This window comes from Platichthys flesus, chromosome 24, assembly GCF_949316205.1.
Source record: "Platichthys flesus chromosome 24, fPlaFle2.1, whole genome shotgun sequence".
NCBI classification, from domain to species: domain Eukaryota; kingdom Metazoa; phylum Chordata; class Actinopteri; order Pleuronectiformes; family Pleuronectidae; genus Platichthys; species Platichthys flesus.
This window is the reverse complement of record NC_084968.1, coordinates 10,218,737-10,235,112: the sequence shown is the minus strand read 5'-3', so window position 1 is coordinate 10,235,112 and position 16,376 is coordinate 10,218,737. Positions and strand designations below refer to the sequence as shown.

The following is a 16,376-nucleotide window of genomic DNA, read 5'->3' as shown; positions in this document are numbered from 1 at the left end:
CACATTGAGAGCGATCGGGGGGGTGAGGTGGGAACTTGACACCCATCATGTGAAGCCAGGGGCCCCACACACGCACAACTGTGTGTGACTCTGACTAAAAGTAGAGACACTTTACACCCTCCGAACACTGGCGCAGGGTCCCCACCAGCATAGTTTAATGGTTCACACAACCAGGGACACACAGAGGTACTATTACATTTCCAAAAAGTATCACATGTATTCATAGAGTGGGAGCCAAGAATTATGAAAGAACTGCAAGTACAGACTTGGAGAATGTACAAATATCATCGCACTCACACGCTTGGAGAATATGTAGAACTTTCCCAAAATGTCACCTGTGTTGTCACCAAACTGCATGTTTTGTGTTATCTGAAACACACACACACACACACACACAAACACACACCGTACACACAGACTCACACTCTCTCACTCTCACACACAATGTGCCAGCCTGCCATGTGACTGCCCAAATGATGTAGCAAAGGCGCCTGTGTAAATACTGGCCCTCCTTGTCATGACCTTTGTGTGTGCATGTGCGTGTGTGTGTGTGTGTGTGTTTGGTGAGGTCAGCCGGTTTAAAATCATGCTAGAGTAAATTGAGTGGTGTGACTGGCGGCAGGTGTTTCGCTGTGACGGTCAGAGTCAGCGTGTGACCGGCTGTAATACCTCACGAGGTCATTTGTTAACTGTGAAAAGAAAAAAAAAATCACAAATTCATAGGTTCAAAAATACAGTTTAAACAAACACAAAGTTTTGTGCTACTTTGTTCAGCAGGTTTTACGTAATCCTGCTAATAGACGCAGATGAAAACCTAATCTCCTTGGTGGTAGTAATGTAGATCATCACACACACACACACAAACACACTCACACACGTCCAGCCCCTTTTCATGTGATGTGCCAATACGTAGTGACATGCACACGAGAGGAAAAATATTCAATTTGATTTGGCATCAAATTTACTGAACCATCTCCACCAGCATTTGGGGAAATTCGATTTCATGCTGCATGTGATTTTTTGCTCCTTTGTGGTTCTGAGCCTGTTCTGTTGGACCTCCCTCATCATTGTGTGCAGGTTCAGTGCCACTCAGGATCAGGTTCAAAGAGAACTGGCTGGCACTGTCAGCACATTCATTTAAAGGTCAACCTGCCGCCATGCACCAGGAGTGATGGACGAGGACCAAACGCTCAGTGCGTGGTCGTTGGATGTGACTCCGGGTGCCAGCTCAGGACATGACACCAGCAGCAGCACGGCACGCGAGGCCCGGCTGGGAGTGATCTGAGCGAGGTCCGGCTCGGACTCTCTCCTCAGCTCTGGTCCCCCAGGGGCACAGACGGGCATCTAATCAGCCAAGGGGCGTTTGAAGGGTGAGGAGAGATGACATCATCCGGCCTGTTATGAAATGAAGGCACAGTGAAATCAGCTGATTTTAAAACGCCACCTGTTACTCCTCCACTTTTCCCTGTGGACCTGGAGGAGCCAGGGATTCGAAACACTGACGTTGAGGTTAGTGGACGACCCGTTCCATCTCCTGACACACAGCCACCACACAGTCCTGAAGTGAGACGCTGACACTGGCCACTCAAGGGACCGGGCTTCAGGGTCGACCTTTGACCTCAGGAGTCTTAGACAGAAGCAAGAGGAAAAGTGTGGGTTCATCTTGCAAAGATGAACTTGTAACAATCACAGTCGTGGCTGAGGAAGAAACTAAAACTGTTGGTATTTCATTCTACTTCTTAAATGTTTAAGTTCTGCAGCTTGTTTCAGGATTAAATCGTCATTTCGATGATCAAATGAAATGAAAAACACTGAGCAATATCTTGAAACTGTATATTTTGTAGATTTTACAACGACAATCATTTTACTATCACAAAGTTAAGGCATGCTAGAGTGACACGTATTGTGCCTTGCTTTTTACATTTCTGTTGTTGTTTGGTTGTACCACAATCACTGTTTTTAAGAGTCTGCCTCTTTTATTAAAGAGAAAAGTGAACTCACATGAACTCACCATATTCAGTGAGTTCATGTGATTTCATGATGCAATATTGTACCATTCATTTTATGTTGCCTTCAAGTGTAATAGGGTAGTTATTTATTTCAAATGTAGCTTCAACCTTAAAGTTGCTCTTTGTTAAACTCAATCGCAAAGATGAGTGTACTATTGTTATATTATATTGATTGAACACGTTATAGAATTGCTTTAGATGCTTCTGACAAACATATGATACAATAATAACAACAAATCCAAAAAAAGTAAGGGTAGAAATAACTTGATATAAAACTAAAACTAATAACATTCAAAGGTGCAAATGAAGTAAACACTATAACTCTATGGAGTCTGTGTGAATGACTGCTGCAAAGGAATGTAGATTGTAAAAGTTTGATTTCCCTATGTGGATATTCTCTTAATAACCTTTTACCATGTTATTAATGAGACAAGAGAGTTGTAATATTTCGGACGGTTTTTGAAAGCAGCAGATTGCGTTTGAGTGCATCGGGAGAGTTGGCCGCTCTGTGATTGGCCGCAGGTTTAAGAGCCGTGCCTCTCCTTCTTAGTGGGAATCCCCGATCACAACAACAACGTGCTGCCGACGAACATCACAATATTTGGGCTCTTTTTTGGATCACCTCCGGCTTGACTCACACCCGCGACTCGTGCCCCCTCGGACGGCGGCAGGGGGAAGCTCAAGGCACCCACGTGTTCCCGATTCTTCTCCCCTCCGGTGAAGCGGACACCGGAGAGCCGCCGGTTACCACGGTGGGAAAAAGTTTGCTAGCTTGATTCCACGAAACGTAATGCTAACGTAATGCTAGCGCCATTAGCCGGGATAAGCTAGCTAAACACGACCGCTTGCTATCACACAATATACGATGCGCTGTTTACTTGACGGTCCTTTGCATGTTAGCATGATTAACATCATAATTAAGTTTAATTAGTTGCCGTGTGTCGGTTTAAAGTGTCACGTGGGATCAATGGAGCCTGGTTCATTCAGATCCCTAGGCCTCCTGCCCGACAGAAAATGGACGACAGCTAGCGTTAGCATGCTGGATTGTGTTTTGCGCGTGAAAGGTTTGAAGTGCTGCTAGCTTTTATTTATAAGATTTTCTTCTCTAACTGTATTTCTAAGATATACTTGAGATTAATGTTAGTTTTAATAAGTTGCATTTACACTTGTTTAAATTAGAAAGTTGCCCAGAGAGTCAAAGACCCACTTTAGTTTGTGTGTTTTATTTCCTGTGTGGCAGCCATGACATGTTGGCATAATTCACTTTTGTGTCTAAATGTATTAACTTATTGACGTTTCCCTCATTAATCCTAGATGTGGTTGTTTGTCCACTTTAACCGTATTAAAGTAGTTGTGTCTTAAATGTTGTTTCTTGTAAATTCAAGTATTAAAATTATTTAACTATCAGTGCCATTCATTATTTTGTGATTATTATTCTTTTGAATCGTTTGTTGTAATTTATAAGCTTATCAAATCCAAACTAAAGTTCTCAGATTTCACCATCTGTTTTTCATATCAGTGTAGGGAACTTTATCTTTGCCTTTTTTAAATGGGGATTTACACAGAAAACTAACATTAACTAAAGGTTTGACAAATGCAACCCGATTGTTGGTAATAATTTAATTTGAGATTGAGATAAATACCTGTTCTAACACAACTTCTCACTTCCTGATTGTCACTGCAGCATTCCTGCAGCTCGGCTTCTCCGTCATTTCCTCTCTGCGGCTGAAGACGGGAGCTAAATGATGGATGAGCAAGGTTTGGACGGGATGCAGATCCTTCCCGGGAGCCAGGACTCCTTCAGTGAGCTGTGGGCTTCTGTGTAAGTCATGTTCTGGATATGTTTTACCGTTAAAATAAAAATGTCAGTCAACTCCAGATAAGTTAACCAGGTTGTTTTTGCAGACAAACTCCCTCCATTGCCACCATCGCGGAGGAATTTGATGATCATCTGGGCAATTTGGTAAGCATTCTACTGTGTACTGTGTAAGCATTCTACTGTGTACATTTAATAATGAGTGAATTTTCATTAAATTAGCCCTTTTTAAAATCTTACCTTGTTTGATAATGGAGGCAGCCTGACTCACACTCATATATTTGTCCTTTTGCAGCTGCAAAATGGGTTTGATATGAATCTGTTCGAGCTGCCCCCAGAGATGGTGGCTAAAGACAGTGTTACTCCCCCATCCTCCACCGTCCCAGTCGTGACCGACTATCCTGGGGAATACGGCTTCCAGCTTCGCTTCCAGAAGTCCGGCACAGCCAAATCTGTCACCTCCACTGTAAGAAATCACTTTCCTAGAAATGTTGAGTTTTAAACTGACTGTAAAACGTGCTCCCTGTTATTTCAAAGGATAAACATACCAGAATAGTCTCACTTTTATCTTTATCACCAGCAAATTCATACTTTTCGGCTTTTAGGTTTGACAGATTATTCAGAATCTAAATGCTTGATCTGAAAAGTTAAGTTTAACCCGAGCAGATTATCGTGCAACCAAACTTGGTGAGGAGCTCATTCTGCCGTTTGAGCTCCATGTCTGAGACAAAAGGAATTTCAAAAGCGACTCAGTGTTAAGGCGCCATTCACAGATTGAACCAGATTTCTTTCATCCATAGTTTAAATATTACTCACTCTTAATTGGGTTCCTGTCGAGTATTTTGTTAATAGACTAAATTACATTTAATCCTATCGTCTAAAAAGTTTAAATGTTGAGCTTTGTGAATTGAAAAGTTTTATGAATCACTGTTCTCTGAAGTTAATTTCATTTTAAAGTTATTCAAAATGTTCGAACACGTAGACACTCTATTATATAAACATTAGTATAAGATATCTCAACTTACCACAGCGCTGCGTTAGAAATCCATTCTTTGGTTTCTCTCACGGTGGCCTTCATGTGGAATCTCATTGTGGCGATTCGCTAAATCACTGCATTTGAGGAGCCAATGGCGTTGGTGTCTATCATGACACGTGCAGCAGCTCGCCATGGTTGGCCAGTTTGGTGGAGGGTTAGGCCAGTCTGACCTGAAACTCCCGCCCCCTGACTCCTGCTCTGGTCTGTGGGTGAGGTGCAGTCTGCTAGTGAAGTGAAGCCCTGACATGACGGGACATGTTCCTGCCCTGTCTTCCTCCAGCACTGAAAGGGTTAAAAACAGAATAAAGCAAGTCAATAAAATGGCCTTTTGACTTTGATAAACCTGACCCCACTGATCTGGAGAAATCTACACATAGTTTGTGTTTTTTCTTTAGAGTAGAAAGTGTACTTTACCTACTGTTTGAGTAGTTTCCTTGTCTTTCTGAAACAGATTTCAGACCCGGACTCGGTTCTGCTCGCCTTTCTCCACAAGTGGAACGATTATATGCTGTGTGGCTTTCTCCCCGTGTTTCTCTCAGTTTTCGGAGCTTCTCAAAAAGCTGTATTGCCAGCTGGCTAAAACCAGCCCCGTGGAGGTGTTGCTGAGCAAGGAGCCTCCTCAGGGGGCTGTGCTCAGAGCCACAGCGGTCTACAAGAAGACTGAGCATGTGGCCGACGTGGTCCGTAGGTGTCCCCATCACCAGACTGAGGACAGTAAGTAAAGTGATCAGTGTAAAATGTCCTTGTATGAGCGGTTGAAGAAGAATCTGATTAAACCCAGCAGGTCTGAGGTGAATTTGGTTCTGATCTGTGTTTTTTTTTTTTCAGCTGCAGAGCATCGCAGCCATCTGATCAGACTGGAGGGCAGCCAGAGGGCTCTGTATTTCGAAGATCCCCACACAAAGAGGCAGAGTGTGACCGTCCCTTACGAACCCCCCCAGGTATGGCTTCCTAACTCCTTCTGTCTGAAGTCTGCTCCACACTTACTGAATGTTCTTTTGTTGGTAACCTAGGTGGTATTTTAGATCAGGTGGTCTTTCTCTAACCGTATGAGCCTCAGCAAGCAGTGACGTTATGACTTTTCTTCTTCAGCTGGGCTCAGAGACCACGGCCATCCTGCTGAGCTTCATGTGCAACAGCTCATGCATGGGGGGGATGAACCGCAGACAGATCCTCACCATCCTGACCCTCGAGACACCAGAGTAAGTCTTGGCTTCTTATTTAGTTTTATTCTTAATTTTCTTTAGGAAATCAAAGTCTTGCTTTAACAAATATGTTGGGGGTGGGGGAATCATATTTTGGCATAGAAGTGGTGTGGGGGGGATGGGCAAATGGCATGAGTAGATATGTTTTTGTACACGATGTTTAAACAGTCTCATCTTCCAGCTTGTATTAGATCTTTGTTGTTGCAGCTTAGGGAACCCTCTCTTTCCTTTTTTTTGACCCTTGAATCTGTGCGTTTCCTTCCCAGCGGACTGGTGCTGGGCCGGAGATGCTTCGAGGTGCGTGTCTGTGCATGTCCAGGAAGGGACCGCAAAACCGACGAGGAGAGCAGCACCAAGACACCAAACGGCCCCAAGCAGACCAAGAAGCGTAGTACGTTTGTGTTGCGATACATTGGTTACTTCAGTTTTCGTTATGTTTGTTCTGTTTCCTTTCTAACCTCCCTTTTGTTTCAGAACAAGCTCCGAGTAACTCTGCTCCACACACGACCACTGTGATGAAATCCAAGTCCTCTTCCAGCGCAGAGGAAGAAGACAAGGAGGTCTTTACTGTTCTGGTGAGTAAAGCTGCAATGACTCACAAAGCAGGATTCCTTCTTCACAGAATCTTCCATGACATGAATGATTTCCCTTTCGTTTAATGCATTCATTTTTTTATTGCAGGTTAAAGGAAGAGAGCGTTACGAAATCATAAAAAAAATCAATGAAGCTTTTGAGGGGGCGGCAGAGAAAGAAAAGTAAGACACACGTCAAAAACTAAACGCTACAATAAATTCCAAATGTCTTTTACGATTACTTTCTTATGTCAATGTTTGATCAAATTTCTTTCTCTGCACCAGAGCCAAGAACAAAGTTTCTGTAAAGCAGGAGCTCCCTGTGCCCTCCAGCGGGAAGCGACTGGTGCAGAGGGGAGAGCGGAGCGACAGCGACTGAGCAGCTCGATCCCTCGATCATGACGACAAACGTCATCTCTTAATCCTTCACAGCCTTCAGGTTTAAATCAGGTCATTCACTCATCATCGGAAACCCTAAAATCACCGCCTGCCTCCCTATGCCAGAAAACTTGAGCTGATAACTGTACTGCCTGACCACTTACTGTACTGTAAAGCACTGTACAGTGTTAATTACACAAACTAATGAATAAATGGAATGCATTATGAAGAGAAGAGAGGTTCACTGTAAGCAGACCCTGACTCCATCTCACGGCTCTCACTCTACGATAGGGCTCTGGATTTAATCAGTGTTACATTTTGGGTGGGATTTTAATTCTAGTTTTATCGACTCTCTTTTTAAAATGTGTCATTCCTGTTGGCATTAATTATGCATTCCTTTTTTATTTTTTGTCTGATTTTAATTGGTTAAAAACCCAAAGAGATTTCTTTTTGTTTTTTTTCTTTGTTTGGTCAACTGTTTTGTCAAAGTATTAATTATGATCAAGTGCGTTTTCAAACCCGAAAGTCCGAACCAAGGTTAAGGTTCTTTTGTGACATTGTTTACATTCGATGTTTGGTTCTCAAATTGAAATTCAGGGAGCGCACAAGACGTTTGCATTACCGTCATGTGTCCTGAGCCGTGTTCTCTTATCCGTCACATTGATTTGGTTTTTGGAGAAGGTCGGCATGAACAAGAGTCTTTCCGTTTGAATGGATGAAATGAATGTACCGTTTCACTTAGTTACTTTTGTTGCCACTTTAATATTACAATGCTATTGCAAGCAGCCAAATGAACATCAAGCAAACCGCTTCTGCTTCATTTTCTTTCTCTGTAGTTTTCTGTTCAACTTCCTGCAATTTTTTTTTCTGCAAGTCCGAACTATCCAAAGAAAGTTAATCTGGTCTAAATTTCCCCGGAGGCCACTTTCACACGTGTTGAATTGGTTCAACCTGTTTTTTATTTTTATATACAGACCTGAACCAAACCTCAAGCTTAATGCACAGCTATGCCTGGAAATTAACAAACATTGATAGAATCGATTCTTATTCCGTTTTTATTGTTAAAGATCAGCTTGTTTTCAGAGACGACACCATGATTTCTGTTCAAATGAACACTGTTAGTTGGATGAGGGGCTGGCTGGATCATCCCCGAAAACCTAATCACATCTTTTATGTTTGGTAACAATCCCACTCTGATACAAAATAACTTCAGGATGTTCGTTAAATGTTTTCTTCCATCCACAAGTTCGATCAGCACTTGAGTTCAACCAATCACTGTCCATGAATAAAACCACTCTTTCACACTGCCATTACATGTCCATGAGGCATTGCCCTTTTTTTTATTGTGTTTCTTTCTTTTATAGATTATTTTGGGAACTTAGTTATGTATAAGAGGTTTTATCTTTCTACTGTTTACTTTTCATGTTTTTGTACCGTTTTCCATTTTGTTAGTCGAAGCTTTAATCTGAAATAAACGCTTAACGTCACACAGTTGTCCTGTCTTCTGTTATTTATTCTCTATAAATGTTATTTTCTTTGCATCTGCTGCCTGATGGACTGGTGTACTGTTCACATTTTCATATTGGTATTTTGCATTTCTCGGAATTAAATGTAAAACCAGCAGCGCCTCAGTGTCTGACCCGGGTGGAGCGTTTTTATTCAAATGTCTGACGACCTGTTGATCTTCACTGCAGGTGGATCAGATGTGTGTTTGTGTGTTCATATGACACGCCCCCCCCCCCCCCCCTCTCTCTCTCGCATATAGAGAGATTAATTCCCTCCTTGTTTAGAGAGGCAGAGCATTTAGCCATGACTTGGCTGAGTAGTGAATTCAAGCCAAATTAATACTAAAGGTTTTTGAACCACTTCAAACTGGGTTTGGTTAAATACAGTGTCGGCCCGACTGTTTTCATTTTACAGTAGCTGTTCTCTGGGGAAGTTATCCAGAATCCACTGGAAGACAACATGACAACGTTTTCTCTTCAGGATAGAATCTGTATTTTTGTAACTTGGGGTGAGTGTTATATTAATATCCTTAGGGTCAGTGTTAAGTGCTGCAAACAATGATTAACAGTCTTTTAATATGCCTTTTTATTTATTTGTTTGATATTTTCTTACTTCAATGGAAAATAATAAAAAATTCACATTGTAATTGTCTGGATGCCAATGTGATGGCTCCAAATCGGAACATGATCGTCGGTGGTAAATGTTATTATTTTACTTCGCTTGTTGAAGGCCTATAAATCAATTTACATTCATTATTAATTATTTGTCCTATTGGCTACAGCACTAGAAACAACTTTTTATTAAATGAAACTTAACCTCACAGTGAGTTCAACCTGGAAGCTTCAAAGTCGAGACCATATGTTTTATAACGATCCTGGCCCTGTTTTTTTTTTTTTTTTTTTCCTTTTAAACTTACAATTTGAATTAATAGAGAATATTTTGACCTGTTTTATTATTTTAAGGCTTCCGAAACTAGCTGCAGCTATGGATACTAACCACCTGTAGTTCAGTCAAGATTGTGTGGTTGAGTTACATATCAAGAATATAATGATGTTCTGTTGGTGTGTTGATTGTAGAAGCGGATTATAGAAAATAACATGATTGCTGAACCCGAAAACGTGCACAGAATCTACTTTATTGTGCATGTTGGGGGTCCTGACCTCATCTCCACTTTTTGAACATCTCTGTGCAGCACTGATGATGATGATGATGATGATGCACGTCGAGGCCCAGCCCGAGTTCTTCGTCCCGCCGGGAAGTATGACCTGGAACGAGGCCAGGAACCACTGCCAGGTACAGAATCCACCTCAGCCACATGTAGACGAGGCTGAAACGTGAGGTGTGTGTGAAAACACAGGAAACTACTGAGGCTACCTCTGTGAATATGATTTAGAATAATGAACTGGTGAATTTCTGGAGCAGCGGATGAAAATCATCCCCAGGAGGAAGCTGTAAAGTCTAATCAGTCAGGAAGTCATTTCCTAAACAAAGGAAATGAACAGAAGTACATTGACTCAAGCACTTCCTGGTTCATTACCTCAACCACAAAATATGGAAAGTCGGTGTCTGTGTGTGGCATCTCGCACCAGGCTCAGGTTTGTCTGCTGAATTAAAGACCACGACCGTGCCAATCAAACCCACTGGATGAGAAACTTTTGTTACCTATAGGAAGAAACAAGAAAATGTGCAGTGCAAGAAATAAAACTTTGAATAAACTTCACATGTGGAAATGTACAAAGCTTGGTTTAAACACATTTGAATCTGAACCAAAGCTTCACAAATCGGACAGGTTCGAGAAAGTTCTGAGAACCTTCACACGTCCAGCGGGATATTCAGCATCTTGTCCAATTTTTGAAATCCGCTCAGTTCTGTTGTAAAAGAGTAACTGAATATTTCCGTCTGTCATCAGGTCTGTTACAAGGAGCTGGTGACTCTGACCCCCAGCAACACCCAGGTAATTTCCCAGAAACTAACCTCTGTCTACTGGATCGGCCTTCGCAAACACCCCAACCCCCCCTGCCCCTCCAGTATGCCGTGGAGCCGCTGGGCAAACGGGGACTTCCTCACCTACCAGAACTGGTACCCTGGTTGGCCTGTGTTGAAATCCCCCGGGGTCGTCCCAGGTACTGAAGACTTGTGTGTGGCCACGTACAGTTTTGGGGCTTGGGTTGAAAAGGACTGCTCCGAGCCTCTGCCTTATATTTGTTACGATGGTAAGACTCATTTAAAAGCTCCAAATGTTAATACTACAGTACAATACATGTGTATGTTGTCATAAACAGCACTTTACTATCCCGAAATAACACAATTATGTTAATTTATTATATTGTTATCCACTACTTACTTAATATTTACTCCAGAATATACCATTCTAAGATCTTGTTTACTGCATAAGTACATATGGATTTTTGTTTTTATTAATGTCTCCCTCTGTGACTTTCTAGAGCGTTTCTCTGGCCAAGTCAGCATGACTGCCATGACCACCAGTAGCGCCAATTTCACTTGGCAGCCCATGGCTGGTGCCATCGACCATTACCACGTCGAGGTCAGAGGAGGCAGCAACCTGACGGCAATCAGCACCAACCTGAAGCCAATCGCCAACAATCTGACAGCAATCGCCAACAATCTGACAGCAATCGCCACCAATCTGACAGCAATCAGCGCCAATCTGATGGCAATCGCCACCAATCTGACAGCAATCAGCGCCAATCTAATGGCAATCGGCACCAATCTCATGGAAATCGGCACCAATAAGACGTTAATCAGCAACCACTCTGCGCCAATCGGCACCAATCCGACGACAATAGCCACCAATCCGTCACCAATCGGCAGCCATCTGACGGCAATTGCCACTGATCTGGCGGCAATCGCAACCGATCTGGAGGCAATCACTAAGGATCTGACGCCAACCGGCACCAATCTGATGGCCACAGGCACCGATCCGATGACAACAGCCACCGATCCGATGACAACAGCCACCGATCCGACGACAGCCGGCACCGATCCGACGGCAACAGCCACCGATCCGACGACAGCCGGCACCGATCCGATGACAACAGCCACCGATCCGACGACAGCCGGCACCGATCCGATGACAACAGCCACCGATCCGACGACAGCCGGCACCGATCCGACGGCAACAGCCACCGATCCGACGACAGCCGGCACTGATTCGACGGCAACAGCCACCGATCCGACAGAAACCGATCCGACGACAATCGGCACCCAACCGACGACAATCGGCACCCAACCGACGACAATCGGCACCCAACCGACGAAAGACTGCATCAATATGACAGCAATCGGAACCAATCTGACGGCAATCGGCACCAATCTCACGGCAATCGGCACCAATCTGATGGCAATCAGCACTAACCTAACAGAAGTCGGCACCAATCTTACGGCAATGGGCGCCAATCTGTTGGCAGTCGGCACCAATCTGAAGGCAATCGGAACCAATCTGACGCCAAACGGCACCAATCCGACGGCAATCGGCACCAATCTGACCCATGACCTTTCCAACCTGGAAGGGGGCACCCGATACTCCATCCAGGTGTTCCCTGTTAAATGTGGGCGGTCCCTGAACCCACAGGCCGCCACCTTCTACACCAGTGAGTCACATTCAGCTGTGTCATTTAGATATTTTTACACCAGACGTAAAGATCTGCTGTGTCACAGCGAACGAGGAGAGGAGAGGTTTAACAGGTTCTGGGTCAGTGCAGAAATAAGATTGTCGATTGTGATCTGCAAGATGAACCAAAAGGGGATTTGTAGTTTGTCAAGAAATTCAGGAGTGAAACTTTAGTTGTTCTTGCTACTTACTTCCTTTATTTTTCTTTGTCCTTGTAATATTGATTGTTTCATTAAAATATGACTTTACTCTCATAATGTTACGACATAATACTCCACCATAGCATCTCATCTACCAGGAGATACCTCTGTTTGGAGTTGTGGTTCATTTCAAATATTATTTTACTATATGAACGATTTCACGAATCACAAATCTTCTTCGCAGTACCTAACGAAGTCCAAAACCTCAGTGTGACCAAGGTGACGGAAACATCAGTGTTTCTGAGCTGGAATAAACCATCTGGACACGCGGATCTCTACCAAGTCAAGGTCAACGGTTCTGATCATTCCAAAACCACCATTCTGACGAGGTCAGAGGTCGTCGGTTTGAAGCCTGGAATCAATCACACGTTCATCGTCTTGTCAGGACTCTATAGCGACTCCCTCCGGAGTGAAGCATCACACATCTCGGGATGTACAAGTGGGTTTAAATCACAGGACGAAACACAGTTAAATGGTTATAATAGTATTAAACATGCATGTCACACATAATGTACCATTTTTAACTTTTCTATATTTGAAGACTTTTATAGTTAAACCTGTGACGTTGTTGAGGTAATGTTTTTTTTCCCTCTGTCAGAGCCTCTGAGAGTGTCCAACCTGAAGGTGTCGGGAAATACCCCACACTCTCTGCTGCTCAGCTGGACGCCGCCTGAGGGCTACATCACAGGCTTCCAGGTGCAGGCCCTGAATGACACTAACGAGTAGGTGTCGGGAGATACACACAGTTTGAGTTCCTTCGGGGCCAAGGTTTCATCCTTCCACCAAGTTTGTGTAAAAATCTGTTGTGTAGCTTTTGTGTTATCCTGCTGACCAACAGTGAAAACAACATCTCTATAGAAGTGGTAACAAAGACGACGACTATAAGAGGAAAAGATTATCCCCCAAAGAAGATGATAGCTATGATGGCTAATTCAACCTTTTGGCTTTTATTTTCCTAAAATATCTCAAAGTCTTGTCTCTAATTTGTCTTTCGTTTGTTTGTTTGTTTGATTGATGGATGGATGGATGGATGGATGGATGGATGGATGGATGGATGGATGTTTTGTTTGTTTGTTTCTTTGTTTGTTTGATTGATTGATGGTTTGTTTGTTTGTTTGTTTGTTTGATTGATTGATGGATGGATGGATGGATGAATGGATGTTTTGTTTGTTTGTTTGTTTTTTTGTTTGTTTGATTGATTGATGGTTTGTTTGTTTGTTTGTTTGTTTGTTTGATTGATTGATTGATGGATGGATGGATGGATGGATGGATGGATGGATGGACGGATTGATTGATTGATTGATTGATGGATTTATTTTCTGTAAAATAATCCCCTCTTTGTCTATCTGATCATGTGACTGCTCCAAACTCTTAAAGCCTCAGAATGAGCAATAACAATGTTTCTGGATTCACTGGACATCTTTGATTTGAACTCACTGAGCACAGGTTTATTTGTACTGAGTGGTAACTGTGTCTCCTCCGAGCAGCACACTGTGCGAGGAGACGGTGGAAGGCGAGTGGAATCGTACTCGGCCGGAGGTGAAAGTGACGGGGCTGCCGATCGGCACCAGGATAACCCTGAGCGTGGTGGCCATCGCCTCTGGCACCGTGGAGTCAGACAAGGCGACCATCGTCAACTACACCGGTAACTCTCTGCTGTATGGCTTCACTGATGAGCACAAACTCTGTCCTGCTGTCCTGAAATGTCCCTGATCGGTCCTCTGTGACTCCTGCTTTAGCCCCTGCGCCGATTTCAGACCTGACCTTGGAGACGACACATAGCACCCTCAAGGCCACCTGGAAACAGCCTACCGGTAGCTACTCGTGCTTTGACGTCACGCTGCGGCTGGACGGTAAGGACGTGGAGACGACAGCAGACGTGCCCAAGCCTGAGAAGTACTATGAGAACCTGATGAATGGAGCCAATTACACGGTGATCGTCCGCACCGTGAGTGGACATCTCCGAAGTCCACCGCTGGGAAACTCCAAATTCACCCGTGAGTGAACTTTGATTGTGTTTTTACGCTGTTGAAGGTTCTGATAATCGATGACTTTAGCCCTGGTTGACTCAACAACACCTGTAGATGGATCACTGCAGTAAAGCTGGTGTATCGCTTCACAATACATGCGAACAGACATATTGTTTTACTCTAGAAATCAGCAGAATTTATTTTGGCTGCAGAGCTGTGCAGCCTCTCACTTAACCTCACTTCAACTGCGGAGAACCAATGTCTCCACCAACCAATCAATAAGTCGATCGAACTTGAGCTTTCAATCAAGTGCTTCACCGGTGACCAATGTATCCGAAAGCAATCAATAATAGATAGCACACCAATGAAGGAGAGTTACAAGGATAAAACTATTATAATGAAATGTTAATTTTCTTTTTCTCTTTCTCCTTTGGTTCAGTGCCGCGCCCGCCCACTGATGTCCAGGTCGTTTCCTGCTGCAAGGACCGACTCACCTTCAACTGGACGGCCCCTAACAGCACAAAGACAACCACGCACCTTGTGAACATCAGCTCCAGCTTCTGGAACTACAAAAAGTCGGAGACAGTGGTCGGCAAAACAGAACACACGTTTGAGAACCTGACATCAGGGACCAGGTTCTTGATTCAAGTGCAAACCGTGGCCGACACAATGAGAAGTTCCCCAGCGGATATTTCCCACTGCACAGGTGAGGATCTCAGTGATGAGGCTTTAGTCTTTACCGTACCTTAACAATCCATTTCCCTTCTTTTTTGATGGTTTTAACTTTGACCGCACTTTGCATTTTTCGCTGGAATCAGCTGACCATGCAAATGCCAGAGCCGGAATGAGAGAGTGACTTCCTCTTTACTCACACGTCTCTGTTTTATTCATCAGAGGCCGACGAGAGAGAAATCAGCCTGTCCATGTTGTGCTCCTCCGTGGAACCTCTCCACTGTGCAGAGACCTCCACCAAGGAGAGTGTGTTCAGTCAGGTATGTCCGTCACCACCATTTTGATTTAAAAAAAATGGTTTCACATCTTTTATGTCCATCAACAACCTATCAAAATCAATGTGTTGTCCGTTGCAGCTGGAGGCCCATTTTGAAAATCTACTGGGGGACCATGTTTTCTGGAAACTCGAGAAGCAAGAAAGTGAAAACACAATTTCTTAATTTTCAGTGATATTGATGAAGATAATTTGACTCGTTTTACTTCTTGGTTTTTTCATCAACGAGTTATTTATGTTTGACTGCAGTTTCAGAAATTTGAATATTGTGTGTGTGTTTGCGTGCGCATGTGGGTGTGTGTGTCTTTTAGTGATTACATTCAGAATTTCAAGATTCAACAAATATAAAAAAAACAATAAACTTAATAGCTTTAATGTTGTTCTGCGTCTATTGAAAACATTTCCTATACATTAAAAGATACTTGCGTGTACGACAAAATGTATGTTGAATTCTATTTTACATTATGCATTTTTAAGGTTTAAGGTTAAGCGTATTTACCCCTGACTGAAATTGGTTATTTTTCCATTTTTCAAACAGGTAATAAATAATCTGTCTTTAATATTTAACACTAATCTTCAGTTTTCTTTCATCAACATTTTAAATGTGTAAATAAAACCCAGACAATTAACATTAACAGATATTTTTCAAAACAAAATGAAAGAATCAAAAGTCGTACAAAGGCGGTAAATTCAGTTTTTCAGTCCGTTTTTTCCAAATAACAGTTTTCTAACAGTTTTGAAAAGCAGCAGATAAACCAGATGCTGTTTGATTCTGGGAAATATGGAATCGATCAGTTCAGCAGATAAACAAACAAACAGATAGAGGAGCATCGGACATTCACAGGAAATAATAAACACACATATAACAACACATATAACACCTCCAGCCTCTGAGATGCTGCTGGTATAAATACTTTTTGCAGATGTAGGCCGCTGGTTCCCAAACGCCCTGCCAGCTTCCTCTACTCGGGTTGCTTTTTTAGAACACTTTTAATTTCTTGACCTCTTATGTTGAAGTGAGCTGTTGTATTATGAGGAAGGGGCGGG

General features: G+C 43.0%; 2 protein-coding genes across 2 annotated transcripts; both read left to right on the top strand.

Annotated features, from left to right (window-relative positions):
• The first annotated feature begins 2,542 nt into the window (after positions 1-2,542).
• tp53 (tumor protein p53) lies at positions 2,543-8,503 on the top strand. Its single transcript, XM_062383743.1, has 11 exons — positions 2,543-2,761; positions 3,694-3,831; positions 3,915-3,972; positions 4,121-4,291; positions 5,401-5,575; positions 5,690-5,802; positions 5,954-6,063; positions 6,333-6,457; positions 6,541-6,641; positions 6,748-6,821; positions 6,924-8,503. Exons 2-11 carry the CDS (start codon positions 3,752-3,754, stop codon positions 7,015-7,017), a joined length of 1,101 nt encoding a protein of 366 aa, XP_062239727.1. The 5' UTR covers positions 2,543-2,761; positions 3,694-3,751; the 3' UTR covers positions 7,018-8,503.
• Positions 8,504-11,486: 2,983 nt separating this feature from the next.
• LOC133950346 (receptor-type tyrosine-protein phosphatase H-like) lies at positions 11,487-16,362 on the top strand. Its single transcript, XM_062384605.1, has 8 exons — positions 11,487-12,133; positions 12,538-12,792; positions 12,952-13,075; positions 13,841-13,998; positions 14,093-14,350; positions 14,763-15,029; positions 15,218-15,315; positions 15,412-16,362. Exons 1-8 carry the CDS (start codon positions 11,488-11,490, stop codon positions 15,493-15,495), a joined length of 1,890 nt encoding a protein of 629 aa, XP_062240589.1. The 5' UTR covers position 11,487; the 3' UTR covers positions 15,496-16,362.
• Positions 16,363-16,376: the final 14 nt, after the last annotated feature.

What these genes read in the sequence shown, in the direction of transcription:
- tp53 (XM_062383743.1), top strand. Translation starts at nt 3,752, where the DNA reads ATGATGGATGAGCAAGGTTTGGACGGGATGCAGATCCTTCCCGGGAGC. An exon ending in AGTGAGCTGTGGGCTTCTGT is followed by an intron (nt 3,832 to 3,914) that starts GTAAGTCATGTT and finishes TTGTTTTTGCAG; the next exon opens with ACAAACTCCCTCCATTGCCA. An exon ending in CTGACCCTCGAGACACCAGA is followed by an intron (nt 6,064 to 6,332) that starts GTAAGTCTTGGC and finishes TTTCCTTCCCAG; the next exon opens with CGGACTGGTGCTGGGCCGGA.
- LOC133950346 (XM_062384605.1), top strand. Translation starts at nt 11,488, where the DNA reads ATGACAACAGCCACCGATCCGACGACAGCCGGCACCGATCCGACGGCA. An exon ending in GGGAAACTCCAAATTCACCC is followed by an intron (nt 14,351 to 14,762) that starts GTGAGTGAACTT and finishes CCTTTGGTTCAG; the next exon opens with TGCCGCGCCCGCCCACTGAT. An exon ending in AGGAGAGTGTGTTCAGTCAG is followed by an intron (nt 15,316 to 15,411) that starts GTATGTCCGTCA and finishes TGTCCGTTGCAG; the next exon opens with CTGGAGGCCCATTTTGAAAA.